The sequence below is a fragment of the Priceomyces carsonii genome (assembly GCF_900007245.1).
Source record: "Priceomyces carsonii strain CBS4050 genome assembly, scaffold: Debaryomyces_carsonii_scaffold_4, whole genome shotgun sequence".
NCBI classification, from domain to species: domain Eukaryota; kingdom Fungi; phylum Ascomycota; class Pichiomycetes; order Serinales; family Debaryomycetaceae; genus Priceomyces; species Priceomyces carsonii.
The window spans coordinates 1,258,234-1,273,837 of NW_026946677.1; the positions used below are offsets into that span (position 1 = coordinate 1,258,234).

The 15,604-nt window shown below is 37.5% G+C and overlaps 10 protein-coding genes across 10 annotated transcripts; 3 read left to right on the plus strand and 7 right to left on the minus strand.

The window, feature by feature from the left end:
* Window positions 1-24: 24 nt before the first annotated feature.
* On the minus strand, window positions 25-2,109 carry PRCAT00004177001 (uncharacterized protein; the record flags this gene model as incomplete). The annotated part of the gene is made up of 1 exon (XM_062954159.1): window positions 25-2,109. One exon carries the CDS (start codon window positions 2,107-2,109, stop codon window positions 25-27), a length of 2,085 nt encoding a protein of 694 aa, XP_062810889.1.
* A 260-nt stretch (window positions 2,110-2,369) lies between these two features.
* NIF3 (Nif3p) lies at window positions 2,370-3,230 on the minus strand (the record flags this gene model as incomplete). Its single annotated transcript, XM_062954160.1, has 1 exon — window positions 2,370-3,230. The coding sequence occupies one exon, from the start codon at window positions 3,228-3,230 to the stop codon at window positions 2,370-2,372; it is 861 nt and encodes a 286-aa protein (XP_062810890.1).
* A 67-nt stretch (window positions 3,231-3,297) lies between these two features.
* On the minus strand, window positions 3,298-3,417 carry PRCAT00004179001 (uncharacterized protein; the record flags this gene model as incomplete). Its single annotated transcript, XM_062954161.1, has 1 exon — window positions 3,298-3,417. One exon carries the CDS (start codon window positions 3,415-3,417, stop codon window positions 3,298-3,300), a length of 120 nt encoding a protein of 39 aa, XP_062810891.1.
* Window positions 3,418-3,424: 7 nt separating this feature from the next.
* Window positions 3,425-3,526, plus strand: PRCAT00004180001 (uncharacterized protein; the record flags this gene model as incomplete). Its single annotated transcript, XM_062954162.1, has 1 exon — window positions 3,425-3,526. The coding sequence occupies one exon, from the start codon at window positions 3,425-3,427 to the stop codon at window positions 3,524-3,526; it is 102 nt and encodes a 33-aa protein (XP_062810892.1).
* Window positions 3,527-3,995: 469 nt separating this feature from the next.
* PRCAT00004181001 (uncharacterized protein) lies at window positions 3,996-5,474 on the plus strand (the record flags this gene model as incomplete). The annotated part of the gene is made up of 1 exon (XM_062954163.1): window positions 3,996-5,474. The coding sequence occupies one exon, from the start codon at window positions 3,996-3,998 to the stop codon at window positions 5,472-5,474; it is 1,479 nt and encodes a 492-aa protein (XP_062810893.1).
* A 70-nt stretch (window positions 5,475-5,544) lies between these two features.
* On the minus strand, window positions 5,545-5,805 carry PRCAT00004182001 (uncharacterized protein; the record flags this gene model as incomplete). Its single annotated transcript, XM_062954164.1, has 1 exon — window positions 5,545-5,805. The coding sequence occupies one exon, from the start codon at window positions 5,803-5,805 to the stop codon at window positions 5,545-5,547; it is 261 nt and encodes an 86-aa protein (XP_062810894.1).
* Window positions 5,806-6,164: 359 nt separating this feature from the next.
* On the minus strand, window positions 6,165-10,229 carry LRG1 (Lrg1p; the record flags this gene model as incomplete). The annotated part of the gene is made up of 1 exon (XM_062954165.1): window positions 6,165-10,229. The coding sequence occupies one exon, from the start codon at window positions 10,227-10,229 to the stop codon at window positions 6,165-6,167; it is 4,065 nt and encodes a 1,354-aa protein (XP_062810895.1).
* A 1,183-nt stretch (window positions 10,230-11,412) lies between these two features.
* On the minus strand, window positions 11,413-12,030 carry PRCAT00004184001 (phosphatidylinositol N-acetylglucosaminyltransferase; the record flags this gene model as incomplete). Its single annotated transcript, XM_062954167.1, has 1 exon — window positions 11,413-12,030. One exon carries the CDS (start codon window positions 12,028-12,030, stop codon window positions 11,413-11,415), a length of 618 nt encoding a protein of 205 aa, XP_062810896.1.
* Window positions 12,031-12,261: 231 nt separating this feature from the next.
* On the minus strand, window positions 12,262-14,058 carry PRCAT00004185001 (transcription factor TFIIIB subunit; the record flags this gene model as incomplete). The annotated part of the gene is made up of 1 exon (XM_062954168.1): window positions 12,262-14,058. One exon carries the CDS (start codon window positions 14,056-14,058, stop codon window positions 12,262-12,264), a length of 1,797 nt encoding a protein of 598 aa, XP_062810897.1.
* A 152-nt stretch (window positions 14,059-14,210) lies between these two features.
* On the plus strand, window positions 14,211-15,332 carry PRCAT00004186001 (uncharacterized protein; the record flags this gene model as incomplete). Its single annotated transcript, XM_062954169.1, has 1 exon — window positions 14,211-15,332. The coding sequence occupies one exon, from the start codon at window positions 14,211-14,213 to the stop codon at window positions 15,330-15,332; it is 1,122 nt and encodes a 373-aa protein (XP_062810898.1).
* Between the last annotated feature and the right edge of the window lie 272 nt (window positions 15,333-15,604).

The following is a 15,604-nucleotide window of genomic DNA, read 5'->3' on the forward strand; positions in this document are numbered from 1 at the left end:
GTATTGAAATGATTTTTTTTTTTTCTAATCCATCTTATTATCACTTGGAAAATACTGCAAAGTGGGAAAACCTTCCAGAATCTCTGATTCTAAATTTATAGGGTCTCTCAATCCATTCAGAATAGGAGAAATGCTGTGAGTTCTTTTAGAGGGAGAAAAGCTCATAAAGTTTGAACCTTCGATCGAACTGGTAGAGGAAGTAGGTGTATTGGGAAATCCAAATTTTGGTGTATTAAAATCATCAGAGCAGTCCTGACATAGCTTGATTATTAAATCTTTTGAAAGCTCCATGAATATCTTTGACCTTATAACCTCTGACCATCTTAATTTTATTAATCCCAACACTTTCGCAATCAATATAGATTCATTAGATACTACTAAACGCTTCCAAAGCTGTAATAGCGTAGCTGTCGACATCTCATCTTGAGCAGTGGTAACGTGATTGTTCAAAAATTTGAGTAGCTGAACGAGTACTCTCTGTCGCAAATCTGGAAGATCGTATAAATTAGAAAGAATCAAAAGGCCAGAATAATCGACAACCGAGACTTCTTGACCGGCAAACTCCTCGAAATATATTGATCCAGTATATAGATAATAGACAAGACCCATAACCCATAAGAAGGGTTCAGGTATCATCATTACACTACTAAGTGTTTCATTCATTCCACTCTCTATTGCTCTCCTGAAATGCGGCCAACGAGATAGCAAGATCGATTTATGGACTTTTATTTTACGTACTGTAGTTTCATCATTATAGCTTATGCCACTTGCTCTTCCATCCCATTCTTCTTTTAGTTGCTCATCAACGAAAGTAGCAATTTCGAAATCAGAATAGTCGCCTCTTAAGAGCATATGTTTGAAGTCGTTAACGAATGATGATGATACATCACAAAATTCTGGCACTGATGCTGATCCTTTCATTGGTACGCCGATTTCTGCCAAATTTAGCTCGAATAAAGAAGAGAGATGTGTATTTCCGGAATCATCATCCATCTCGTGGGACCTACCACCATCACTCGTTTCATCCCAATCAGATGTGTTTGATTGGTCTTTTAAGCTATGTCCTAGCAAAAACAAACTACGAGACTCTGTGACAAACGATTCTTTCCAGATATAGTTACTAATTTCAAGATTATAATTCTTCTTGAAATAAAAATTAAGATCTCTCAGACTAAACAAATTAGTAGTCTGAAATCTATCAACATCATAGCTTGAAATCTCGATGTCCTTAGATCTGGTCATCCACAGAGGTAATCTCACCTCGAGCTTTATAGACGAATTCGGTTCTGAGTTTAAATATGTTAATTCATAATCGGTTGGTGAAATATCAAAAGTATTTTCACTAGCTTCCCTATCTTTTGGAGATGAGCTTTGACTTGAAAGATTTTCACTTCTTCGAGATATACTGACTTCACCAATGCTCCCGTCTTCGAAATTGTAAAATACTACTTTATCTTTAACGTGATTCATGTCTTTATCCAACCCACCGAATGAGAATAATTTAGTATCATGAATAGCGATGAAGTGATCAAAACGAGCAACAAACTCGATGGGTTGGAACCAGCTTGCAGACTTCAAATCATAACAATAAAGATCATTAAGAGGACATGAATTCACCAAACCCCCGAAGATATAAACCTTTGTGCCATCAGGTGATAGACAACATGCATGTCTCGATCTTCCTGAAGGTGCACCTATCTTGGAAGTCTGTGAAGGCTCAGACCAATTACGATCAAAGATATTATAGATCAACATAAAGCTGTCTTTTCTAATCTTTGCACCATTGGATGTTTGATAGGAGTCATCCGATGTGAGCGCTTCTGGAAACTCATCATAAGGAACACCACCGATGACTAAAATATTCCCATTTCCAATATAGACGGCCAGGTGTCCTTCTCTATATAATTGAACATGCTTGTCATCAACTTCCCACCTTTTCGTCACTAGATTAAGAAGATAAACGTTGCTATCCAAATTGTCCATTTCATCAAATCCTCCATATAAAAAAACATAGTCTGTTCCCGTACATGGTACAATGGTACACTTAACATTATGAATGGGTGATTGTCCATCTAGATGATATACTTGTAACCCCCCACTTTTATTCATCTCTCCAATTCGATATAGCAAGTCAGCAATATACAAAAAATACTGAACACTTTTGTTGATGTGATAATAAAGCTGATAGTGCGTTAAAACATAAGGGAGACGCTTTTTTTTAATTAGTAGTTTTCCTAGTGCTATATATCAAGCTTATGGATAGATATAAAACGTCGTACTCATCACATTACTGATAAAGGACTCGAAAATTACACTAATCACGTGATATATCTATGTATGTTATGTTACTCAGATATATTGAATTAATTCTACCAAGTTGCAAGAGGATCCTTATCCAGAGAACTGATTAATATCTCTGAGTCCTCTGGAAGCTCATCTTGAAGTTGTTTTTTTAAAACACTCAAGAAAGCTCTTTCCGTATTTGAATGGTTACAAGCAATAATGGAAGAGCCAGATTCAGTGAGGAAGAGAGCTTGGTGGTGAGATATTTCACCGGTATAGAACAAATCTGCAGTAATTCCACCAAATACAGAGCCTCCCGAGCCAGCGCAGATTGCTATTTTCTTAATTTTTTGACTGCCGTCTTGATCTTTAGCAACGCCAACTTGAACGTACTTCAACCCAAGGCTATCTTTCACATTCTCAACGAGACGCTTCAAAGCTACAGGTTCAGACAATTCAATTATTCGTCCCATACCACAACCTTTTTCTTCGTCGTGTTCTTCGATTGGTTCTCTAGAGTCAATTTCAAATCCTTTGGCTAAACCATCAACTAAAAAGTCATTTACACCACCACGAGCACTGTCGATAGCCGTATGGGGTGAATAGACGCTAATATTATTCTGGATCAATTTAATTAACGATCTTTGCTGAGGATCGTTGTGAGTGATAGATTTTAAACCTTTGAAAATAAATGGATGGTATGCAACAATCATCGTCGACTTATTTTTAATAGCTTCATCTGCGACGCTTTGGGTAAGGTCAATTGTCAATAGGACTTTGATCTTATCTAAACCCGTAGTCAGATTCTCACTGCTAGCATCCACTAGAAGACCTGTATTATCCCACGTCTTATCAGCAAGCTTAGTTGGGTAAAATTTTTGAACTTTATTGTCAGTATCGAACACTGAAACTTCACAAATTCCTCGAAAAGCCATACATACTAGCATTAACAACTGTGTGAACTGCTTTTTTTGACATCGTATCCACTTTAATATTCTGACATAGAGATTCAAGCTAAGTGGATTCTAGTGTAAAATTCATTATAAAAATATGAAAAAAAATGCGCAAACCCGGAATCGAACCGGGGGCCCAACGATGGCAACGTTGGATTTTACCACTAAACCATTTGCGCATAAGAGAAATGCCCCCTGCCAGAATTGAACTAGCGACCTTTGCATTACAAGTGCAACGCTCTACCACTAAGCTAAGGAGGCAAATTTTCTTAATTCGATTCATTGGATAAAAGCTATAAGAACAAAGTACGAGACTCCATATTGAGCCCTCTGATTCACCACCCTTGGAAATATTTTTATATATTCGAATCCCTCATCTATCGGGTATCACATAATAAGCGAAAAATAACTCAAAATTTTCAAGCATTGGCTCTTCTACATGCCGTCTGCTCTTAAATTGGGATAATTAGATTTGGTTTGCAACCAGATACAGCTTTATTTAATTTCGAGAATGAATTATACCAGAGAGGGAACGAAGATCGATCATGACAGTCAAGTGAGAAGATGCGTGAGCCTTCGTGTTAGAACTCTTTATCTCTCTACTCTTTACTTTTTGACTTGAGTGAAGTGTTTCTAACGTGGAGAACTTATATAGCGACAAAAAAAGCGAGATTTCAAAATCAGTGATGAGCAAGTATGAATTGAGGATATAAATTTACTGCATTTTTAGACAGACGAGGGTATACCCATTAATGTGAGATGACAGAACAAGAAAGTACTTATAACAAAGCTACAGATCCAGGTATTGACCATTACGACGTATCGGTACCGAGTGGCGAGCAAAGCGAAATTGACTATAGCGAGACATCTGAATCAACTGGCTATTTTATAGAGTTTGAGAATGAAACTTTATATTTTGACTCCAAGGATTGGAGGAAGAGTAGACTTTTAAAGTTCCAGATATTAGCAACTTTCTTAGTGTTCATCATATTTGGGCTTGCAGATCAGACTGTGGGCACTCTTTTGCCAAAATTTCAAGAATACTATAAGATCAACGATATGGCGACCAGCATGATCTTCTTATCGGTTACTAGCGGTTATTTTATACTTTCTTTGGTGAGCGAGCTGTGCCATAAGAGATTAGGGATCAAGGGAACGACTGTGCTTTGCTGCACTCTTATGACTATAGCGTTTTCCGCCAATTCCTTAAAACCACCATATCCAATTATTTTAATATCATTTTTCTTATTTGGTTGTGGATGTGGCGGTTTAGATGCCACCTTGAATAGTTGGGCTGGTTATTTACGTGATTCGAATCAGATATTGGGTTTAATGCATGGATTCTACGGGATAGGATGTATGATTGCGCCTCCGATTTTCACGTCCCTCATGGAAAAGTCAAGAAGACCATGGGCATGGAATGAATGCTACACTTGCTTGATGGCTATAGGAGCAATTACTTTAGCATTGATTATTACTACTTTTAGATACGAGACCGCTAAAAAGTTTAGATATAATGCATTGGTGCTTAGTAAAAGCAGAAATGAAATTGAATTAAGCAATTTGGATGATCTCTCTGGGAATGATAATGACGACAGCGATGGAAGCTTTGGTGATTTGACAGTTCCTTTGTCTGAAACATTGAAGTCAAAGTATGTTTGGGCTCTTGCCTTTCTGTTGTTTACCTATGTTGGTGGGGAAAGTGCTTTCGGTGAATGGTTAATTTCTTATATGAAGAGAGTCAAGAAAGCGCTGTATCACCACGCATCTTATATGGCCACGTCCTACTGGACTGGAGTAACGTTAGGAAGATTTGTTTTAGGTTTTGTCACGGCATCTTACTTCTCTACTGAATTAAATGCGTCTGTAGTGTACGTTGGTTTATCATTCTTAGGATATGCAGCCTTCTGGTTCACCTCTCTATTTCATAAAGGTTTTTTGCTATTTATTATTGTCCTTTTCACCGGCTTTGTGACTGGTCCCATATTCCCATCAACTATAGTGGTCGGTTTGACAATTTTGCCTATTAAGTATCACAGTTCAGCACTCGGGTTTATTTGCTCATTTGGAGGCGGTGGAGGTGCAGCTGTCAACTTTGCAGTAGGAGCAATCGCAGAAACTGATTTTGGGATAAAAAGCTTTCCATTTATTATCATGATAACCTTTGCAGTTTTGTTTATGATGTGGTTGGGCATCTATAGAGCATGCTTTAAGACTTATAATAGAACAGCTCTATGAAAGAATACCAATTTAGATTAGCGTATGTATTTTTTAAGGGCCAATATATTACAGTTTTAGCAATTAGAATCTAAAGTCTTCCGCCTTGCAGTGTCCATTCTTCAGGAGTAAATCCCTTTTGAGTAAATGCATGAATTGCTGCAATTTCTTCCTTTAATGCACTGTTAACTAATCTGTGCCTCATCAATTTGTTCTTACCTTGGAATAGTGGTGACACAATTATTACAGCAAATGCTTGACCGCAACCACCTGACATATCTTCAACTTGAACTAAGTTCGCCTGTAATCTTTCTTCAATTATTCCCTTTAGAGATTCAGATGTCAACAGCATTACGTTAAGTTTGTCGCTTTGTCCAACTGTTGGTGACTGAGAAGGTGATACTTTTTATTAGAGCACAAATTTTGGAGAGAAACAAAAAAAAAAAAAAAAAAATTTCTTCATTAATCTGATAAAATTAGCAAAAAATGGTGATCTTATGGATGGCCGCAACCACTCAAAAATAAGAAAATTCTAATCACATTACGATTCTTCAAAAATGCCAATATATAAGTGCTCCAGCTAGCAAAATACATTCGTTTGAAACGCAGTACAAAAAATTCAATATATTAAAATACGGAATAGAATGGTCACTATTTATAGAAAATTATCAACTAAAGAAAAAAGGCACTTCAGTTGGTATTATTGATTTTTCAGGCAACCCAAGATTCACCATGGGATTCGTTGAATACTTTAGAGTGACCTCTTTCAACAGTATTGCTTCGGACATGTTGATTGAAATGATTTTCTGATCCTATCTTAGCCCTTGTTTGATTCTGGAAAAAATTTGGATACTTCTTTAAAGTCTTATCGATTATATTCATAATCTCCTTTGTAGAAATATTGTCCGTCTTCATATTTTGGAAGCCACATTTCTCAAAAAATTCTAACAAATCTGGCGGTACAATGCTGAGTTCTTCATGTAGCTCAATTAATTGGTTAACGACTTCTATTGCGAGGAAATAGGTTTCTCCAGACTGAGGTACCTGATCATTTGCTGAACTTTGTTTTGAGTACAATATATTAGGTGATATCACGGTGGCTAGATTGTGAATATCCATTTTAGAGCCCGTTTCATCATCGATCTCAGCGAATGAAGCAACCCAACTAAAGAAGTATAATAGCACTTCGACCAAATTTCTATGACTCCTTGGGAGCATGCAGTACGTGAGCTGTAAAATTCGTTTGCACTTACTAGTATCTTTTTCTCTTTGAGATGATATCCATAGCTCATGAAGCGAATAGGTCAATAAAGGAGTTGGAAGCTCCCTCAACCATTTTTTCATTAAAGCAGCCAACTGAACAGCACTTTGATTGCTAAAATCGGGAGACTTCAATGGACTCTTATTGATTTGATCTGTCATTTCTCTTAGCTTCTTGATGTTACCATTTAGTCTGAAAATACCTTCGACAGACATATCCTTTTGTCGAAGGGCATTGATGATATCATCTACAACAATCGGTATTCTAAGCTTTGAAGGACCAACACCTAGATCAGAATCCACCCCATACCTTGACGTCAAGTCTTGGATATCTATTCCAAACACAGGTGAACTTTTATAACGTTTTGGATCGTTACCTCCAAACTTGAATTTATCCCAAAAGTTAGGCAGCTTTCTGGTTTGGATTAGAGGTAACAATTCGTCTGTAGTAAGGTTTTTATCTCGTGTTTCAATTATAGCTTCAATCGCAATGTGTCTTAAAATGAAATGCTCCGATTTGGTTAATTCAGAATAATATTTAGACTTTTGAGCTGTAACGGCAGTTCCTGAGGAAGTTGTAGGATCCTGAGACTCTGAAGTAATCTGAATGTAATCTGGAATACCACCCGCAGAGACCGAAGCAGCCTTGACTGGTTGCATAGGTTTCTGTTTCTGGTACAATGAATTATGATGTTTGAATGCGTTAGGCCTTTGTTCACGAGCTTGCTCAGCGGCAACAATTCTGGGAATATCATCCAATGTCAATGATTTTTCATTTTGTAGTAAGTCTGACGTCCTATCGAGATGACTATTTGTAAGCTGCTTTATCGGCTCATCTCTAATTTTTAAGGAGTTTTTAACTCTGAACTGATCATTTTCACCCTCAGCACTATATGACATCTTTGAAGATACGCTAGCTTTTCTATTCTGCGATTCCTCTAAATTATTATCAGATAAATCTTTATCGATTGTGACATCCTCTTTTGCTTTATCAGCCTCGGGTGCCTCTAGTATGACCGATTTTCTAGCGTTCTGCTTTATTGAGCTAGATAATTTCTGACTCTGCCGCCTGGTTCTCAATCGCGTAACATCCCTTAATGTTTTTGAATAATCATCCTCTATCATGGTTGAGTCCCTCTCGTCTTCATTAATCGGTGTCATGCCTTTCTCATCATTAGCCTCGATCTTAGAAGGCAATGTAGAAGGTATATTCATGACTGATTTAGAGCGTGAAAAAGCAATCTTCAAAAGATATATCAATTGTGATAAGTTACTAACTAATTCAAACCCTTTCTGTGCGTTGGAATCATTGTCAAAACAATTTTCGCATATGATAGTCATGTCCGTAAGACTAAATGATGCATTGCTAGCTTCATTCACTGGTATTTCCTTATTGCATTTAGAGCATTTAAAGCACTTCAAGTGCCATCTCATGTTACCAAAGTTCAAACAAGATTTCTCAATACTTTTTGCACAAGCATAACATGCATCCGTAGAATTAGGTGGTATCGATAAGCCTTGATAGTCAAGATAATTTGGCGATTCGCTAACATTACCAATGATATTGCCAATTGCCTTACTGTCCGAACTTTTGCTCGATTTTCTACCATCTTTAGAATTAGTTTCTTCAACATCAATAGCACTCTTCGCGTGATTGATAACTTCGTACCTCTTGACGAGGTCTAAAAACTTCTCTGATGCGACAGTAGAGCCCTTCAATTTATTAATCTTCAAAGCATTGTTTAATCCGATTCTTATCAACAATTTCAAATAATGAGCACAGCCTGTTATAACCGATAGCAATTCGGCAGATAAGCTACCAGAAGTGGCCAACTGATTTGACTTTCTTAGGATAGCCAAGTAACTCATAACTTTCCCTGATATATTTCTGGGCTCTTTCCTCAATGGTTGAAAAAAATCATGATCAAGTGACGAAGTCAGATCATCAGGCTGTTGGACAAGACCAATAGACTGTTGGCACGCATCTTGTACATAATCAATCGCACGGAATAAAACCTCAATATGTAAAATTAACTTGCCTGTTGCCATTAACCCACTTTTCTGGTTGCCAATACAAGCGTTAAGTAGCATGTCGCTAATTCCAGACGCAGTAACCTCTTCGTATCCGGACAAAGTTAGCCAGCAACTCATGACAACATTTTCAATTTGCTGTTCAACTGCAAGTAACAACTTACCATCTATATTTGATTCTTTCAAGTTTCTTAAGCTCATAGTCGACATTGAGATTCCAAACAATTGTTGCAAACCAACAGAGTCTACCGTTATACAGACGTTCCAGAATTTATGCACCATATAGCACTCAGGATGCCACTGTTGATTCCGCCCCCCTCTGAATAATTCGACAAATTGTTTAACAATTGAAGAATGGCATCCTTCGCAGTGGGTGGCATATAGCTTTGAATAATGGTAATGGCAATATATCTCATCGTCATGTTCATAATAACTCTCGTCAGATTCGAAAACCTTTTGACAGACAGCGCATTTAAAATGTTCCAAATGATACTTGTTACCCAAAGCCGTAATATAGGGCCCTCGTAGAGCGCTGTTGCAACTGAAACAGATTAAGTCTAACTCCTTAAAGTAGTCATATTCACAAAGCGCCACTATACTCTTGCTTCCATTCAAGCTATCCGTGACTTCATATGGGAAAAATTTTGCTGAGCATTGCTTCCCACATTTTTGACAACAAAAGCAGTCAACGTGAAATGCATTGTGAAGAGCTCGAACAAACTGACCAGTGATCTCTAATCCACACTTCTTACAAATCTTTTTCCTTTTAGTATTACCTCGTGGGACGACGTCGGTATTAGGGGGTCTTTCGCTAGTCGGAGCCATAGGTGGAGGATTAGGAGGCGCTTGCCTCGAAGGCGAATTTGAAATTGGAATCGATCCAGAACTTTGAAAATTTCTTATGTCGATGTCAGTCATGGATCCGGAAGGTGAATATGCAATTGAATGTCTTTGAGATGGCTTTGGATTATATAAATTGCTACCAGTATTCTTTGAGACATGATTTGTCGAGTTCGGTGGGTTTTTAGAACTACTCAGTTTTGAAGAATCTCGCTGATATGAAGGAGAAGGGAAAGCTGGCATTGGTGGAATCAATGCAGTCCAGTTGGGGTTAGGACTCTGTGGAGGCTTTTGTTGTGGAGTGTGCGTCGGTTTCGCTTTGTTATGATAATGTGGGAAGTACGTTTGCTGTTGGTGTTTATACGACTTGCTTGGCAGTGGACTTTGACCGTAACTGCGACTTCGAAGATGTTGATATGGGAGAATATTGGAATGCTGTTTTGGAGTTGGAGACCGTGAAGGGGAGGGAGACCTTGCTCCAGTATTTGGTAACCTTCTGCCTTCGCTGCTTGCAATATTCATAGCATCCATTTTCGATTCAACGTTTTGGCCATATTTTGTGCTCTGTATAGATATGAATTCTTTCTTGTTTGGCTGAATATTCTTCTCTTGATGGCTAGTAAAATCAGTAGATTGCAGCATCATGTTTTCAAGTTCAACGAATAATTGATATTATATGAATCAAATGGAAATAGTATAAGTATGATTGTTTAAATGAGTGACTAACAAGTTGGATGTATCAGACTAGTGCTAATAATGGTACAGTTTTGCAATGAAAACAAAAAAAAAAAAAAAGGAAAAAGAATTGGAATTTACCTCTTTATGAATGTGCTACACTAGATTCATGTAGCTTCTTTACCAAGCCCTTAAACTCGATGTACTTTCGGACCAGTAGGTCGTCTGAAGTGGTATATCCAGATCTATCTGCTTATGGGATCACTCCAATTTAACCACGAAGCTCTCTAGATCCTTTAATTATGCCTTCAAATTAACGCGTATTACTATTGATCCTTCTGTAATTCTGCCGCCGATTTCTTTGCCTGTTACTTTCTTTCGACGTTTTCCTCTGAGGTAATCGTTTATGTCAACTATCGATTTATTAATATCAGAGATATAGCTCTTTTAAATTAAATCGCTCCGAAACCTTCTGACTTTCACCCACAACGACTTTTGCAATTGAATACACACAGCAGGTTCGGTAATTTAATCAAGTAAGGCTGTTAGTTTGATCTTTTTATTGTCAAAGTTAGTAATACTTTGAGTGAGGGTTTATTTTTTTTTGTTTTGAAAACGGGAGCGATTTGATTTCGCACATACAAAAAAGGCTGCACAAGAGGAAATTATCGCTCCTATTGGTGTTACACCGATATTAATGACAAAATATTAGAACAAAAGAAATAACAAATCCCTAAGAAGTAGTTTCTTACAATATCAAGCTACTCTAGCGACCTGTTATCAACTAATTGGGCTCTTGCCTACTGGGGGTTCGCTTTCTATCTCTTTGAGGGGTTATGTCGTGTATATTTGTCGACACAACAATGCGACATTCTAACCGTTAGCGAGTAATCGTGTGGATTGGCAAAAGAAAACAACCAATTTTAGCAGCTCCACGGGGGGAAAATAGATGCGATTGAACGCGCACTGTCCTCTGAGATTAACCAAAGCGAACGGCGTGGATATAGTGGCAGGCTCCCCAAGAAATGCGATAATATAGGGACATCTAGTGGGAAGTGCAGGCGAAAAGAGGGCCCTACATAGTACACAGATATGCTAGAAAAATCAATAAAACTCTTTATAAGAAACCTTTCATGTATACAATATATATCTATTAATTTATCTGCTTGAGTCCCTGGCCAGGAATTCTTCTCCAATATCGTCTATTGCTTCCGAACAATAGCTCTCTACTAAGTCTCCAAACGTCAATCAAAACTTCTTTTCTAGGGAGAAATTCGGGAAAAATTATCTTGATGAGACTGTTATCCTGGGTAGCACTGTCTTTGGGTCTTTTGAGGACACATAAATAAAATATTACTTGGCCATAACCATGAAATCCCTCGTGTATAACTAAATCAATCATACTCTTCAAGGGAACAAAATGTTCAACTTTTGTTTGAAATCTCCATGCCTTTTTGGATTCCAATTGGATTCCGATATCTCTCATAACTATCATTGTATCTTGAGGCTCTTGCCTCAAACTAACCAAAGCCATCAAGGCACCGGTTATGAAAATGATCTGTACTGCTTGGTCCCGGATGCCCCATAACTTAACCCTAGTAGTTTGATAGCATATAAGACCAACTAGACATGCTAAAATGTATATTCTGTATTGGACTAATCGTGGTGGACTCTTGTTCCTGACTATAAAATTTACAACGTTTGCTGATTGTAGTAATTTTGAATCAATAGGTGGAACTACCTCTAATTTGTAGTCCTTAGAAGATGACATTTTAAACACTCTATCACATTAATCAAGACTCTATGTATTCTAGAGCTCCTGATCCAAACTCACAGTCCTTGAATTGAGTTTACTTAGAGATACTTTGAAATATAGTCAAAAAAGGTGTTCAAATTTTATCATCACATGATGAGTCAGAATTGAAAAAAAAAAAAACTGATAGAGTAAGTACCACAAACTTATATAATTTACATCCCAGTCTAAATAGTAATAGAAACCTCGTTAGTCATTCCTTTGTTTTTTAATATCTTCAATTGTACCAATAACCATTTGGTTTTTACGCAATTCTTTAATCCTCTCATTCCTTGGTAATGGTTTAGAACCTGTTCTGAGCTCAATTTCTCTTCTTCTATTAGCTTCTGCGTCTTCTTGCATAGCCCTTTCTCTTTCCTTAACGATCAAGTCCATATGCTCTTCATGATTCACCCTTACTTGCTTCAATTCTTCATTATAAAACTCCAAAGTTTCAAATTTATTCTTGGAGTCCTTACAATATTTTTCAAAATCAGCTGGCAACTTCCTCTTTAGAGCCATTTCTATGATCTCAGGGTATCTTTTCTCTTCCAAATTGAACTTCGATTTTATTTGTTTTCTAGTCCTATAAGGAAAGAGTTGTGCAATGAAAGTGAAGTCTGTACCCCAGGTGCTCAATGCCTCATAAAATTGTTTGAGCTCTTCTGAAGTCCAACGATCAGTATGCTTTCTTTTAGAATATGTTGAGGATGTAATTGGATTTTCATACGGATTTGACTCTTCTCTAGACTTGTTGTTATTATCAGGTCTTGCATTTCTGCCCCTCACCGTGGAATCTTCGTCATAACTAATTTTTCCATCTTTCATAGTCAACTTAAGCGTTGAGCTTAGTCTTGGCTCTTCTTCAATTAGCAAGTCTTTTTCTTTTTTGACTTCCTGGTTTTCTAGAGCATTATGGCCATTCACTTCTTCCAATGCCACTCTTTTCTGACGCGCAATCCTACGATCCCGTTTTCTTTGTTCCTTTTCTTTCTTGATCTTATTTTGAGCTTCTTTCACTAAAGAGTAGTTATCGCTTAGCTCTCCAATTGGTAGGTTTGGTTTACAAAGATCTGCCATAGTTATCTCGCCAACGTCAACACCGACTTGAGCATAAAGTGCCATGTCTTCATCCCTGACCTTTTTGGGGAGTTGAGATGCACTCGTTATATTTGTATTCAAGTCCTCTGGTGCAACAGGTATTTTCCTTCCGCCTTCATAGTACTTATCAGTCCTGTTTTCATTTGCCCTTAAAATTCTAAACTTCCTTAATCTGTTTGTCTCAGGATCGACACCTACAATAAATCTTGAGTCCCCTGAAATTAGAGCCGAGGAAGCTGATTTCAAATTGTCTTCTTGTTCTTCGTCCATTTCAGCATATTGTTCTGAATTATGAATGTTCGACGAAGCAAATGATAACGAGGATTTCTTGTGTGTGCCGGGCCTAACGCCCACCAGTGATCTCCTCCGCTTAGTTGGTTTACTTATAGGGATTTCAATTCTCATCGGAATACTTTTTGGTGAATCTATAACTCCCTTGGAAGGTGTCGTTGGTGTCATAGATACTGATGTTGATCTGTGTCTGAGTGTATTGGGCGTAATACCAGAGAGGCGCCTATGAGCTTGAGATATATCATCTGAATTGTTTTTGAATATGTCAATATCTCCGTAATCATTGAACTCTTGATCGTCATCTTCTTCATAGTCTTGTTCTTCGTCTGAGCTCTCTATCGCAGCTGATATGGCCGTTTTTTCTAACGACACACTTGTTTCTACCTCTATATTTCCTTCAGGTACCTTATTTATGTTATCTAATTGAGACGATCTTACCTGGGTATTATCTATACCTTCCTGGGAACGTGCTTGATCTTGCTCATCAAGAGATGCTTTTTTATCCTGGGTAGGTTCTGGTGTTACAATCTGTTGAGTTCTCGTGTGTCCCCTTTTCCGTACGGGCCTCTTAACATTTGGAATGAAATGAGTAGATTTCTTAACTATACTACTCATACTACCAAGTGACTTTCAATTACTAGTTGTTAGACTATTTGTTATGTCTTGATAGAGAAAAAAAAAGTGCAAGGTACGAAAAATTACACAAATATATCAGAATATATCAAGACCATATATAACAGGAATTTAGCTAAGTCAGCCACAATTTCATGAAAGCCGCTCAGAAGTTCACCTGGAAATCTAAGAAGCCCGACAATTGGGTTTTAAATGTTCAGATATTTCCACAGGCGAACTCATTTGTTTCATCATCTAGTGATGGGTCGTTAAACTTTTACCTGTTAAACAAAATATCGAGCGATCCTTTGGCAACTAATGAAAATGCACACGAGGGGGCTATAAACTCTTTGGTAAAGATAGAGAATGATATGGTTGGATCTTGTGCTACAGATGGTCTCAAGGTATGGGATTTACGGTTATCTGGAGATCCAGTATATCATCTAACTCATGGACAAGCGTCAAATATGCTATCATTAGCATATTCTAATCATAGAATAGCAGCTGGCACAGAATTACATGGTACAGATGCTGAATTGCATATATGGGATTTGAGAAATCCGAAGGATGTCGTTAGAACATTTGCTGACTCACATCATGATGATATAACTTCTATCGAATTTCATCCAATTTTCTCAAATTATTTGATGTCTGGTGCTACAGATGGATATGTTAATATCTATAACTTGAAGGAACAGGATGAAGAAGATGCCTTACATCAAGTTATCAATTATGCATCTGTCCATTCTTGTACGTTCACGCAAGAAAAGAGAATAGCTGTGTTGTCACATATGGAAACTCTTGCATTTTATGAATTAAATAACACCAATTATGAAATAGCTGAAGAACCGGCACCCCATGACATTGGTGACGTTAGAGGTCTTTGGAAAGATTGCGAATACGTAGTTGATTTAAGCCTGAGTGGCTATATTACCTATGGTGCTAATTCAAAACTGAATCTTACTTTACTTCGATTCAACCCAATTGCAGAAACGTTTGATTTAGAAAATCCAATTCAGTTCCCTGAGGCACACGGAGATGAAGTTGTGAGGGACTTAAAAGTATTAGGTAATCTTTCCTTAACATGTGGAGAGGATGGAAATATAAAGCTTTGGGAGTTACCTTCGAAGGTTCAAACTTATAGTGTGTCGGGTAAAGAAGAATATATGAATACGGACGATGATACTACAAGGCATACCAGGAAAGATGTGAGTAAAGAGCATAAAAAGAAGAAAAAGAAGAAGGAGAAAAAGGATATCAGGTTTAAGCCTTATTAGTGATGAACAGGAAAACGAATTTAAATATTTCTAGATTCTTTATATATACAACAAGAGAGCCAGAATGTATAGTAAATCAATCGAGACGTCTAATAACATCATCGATAACCTCTTGAGTGGTCGAGGATCCACCCAAATCAGGTGTTTTAATCTTATCTTCAGTCAAATTCGCATCAACGGCTTCATAGATCTTAGCAGCTGCTTCAGGGTGTCCCATAAACTCCAACATTAAAGCTGTTGATCTGATGGTAGCAATTGGATTAGAAATACCC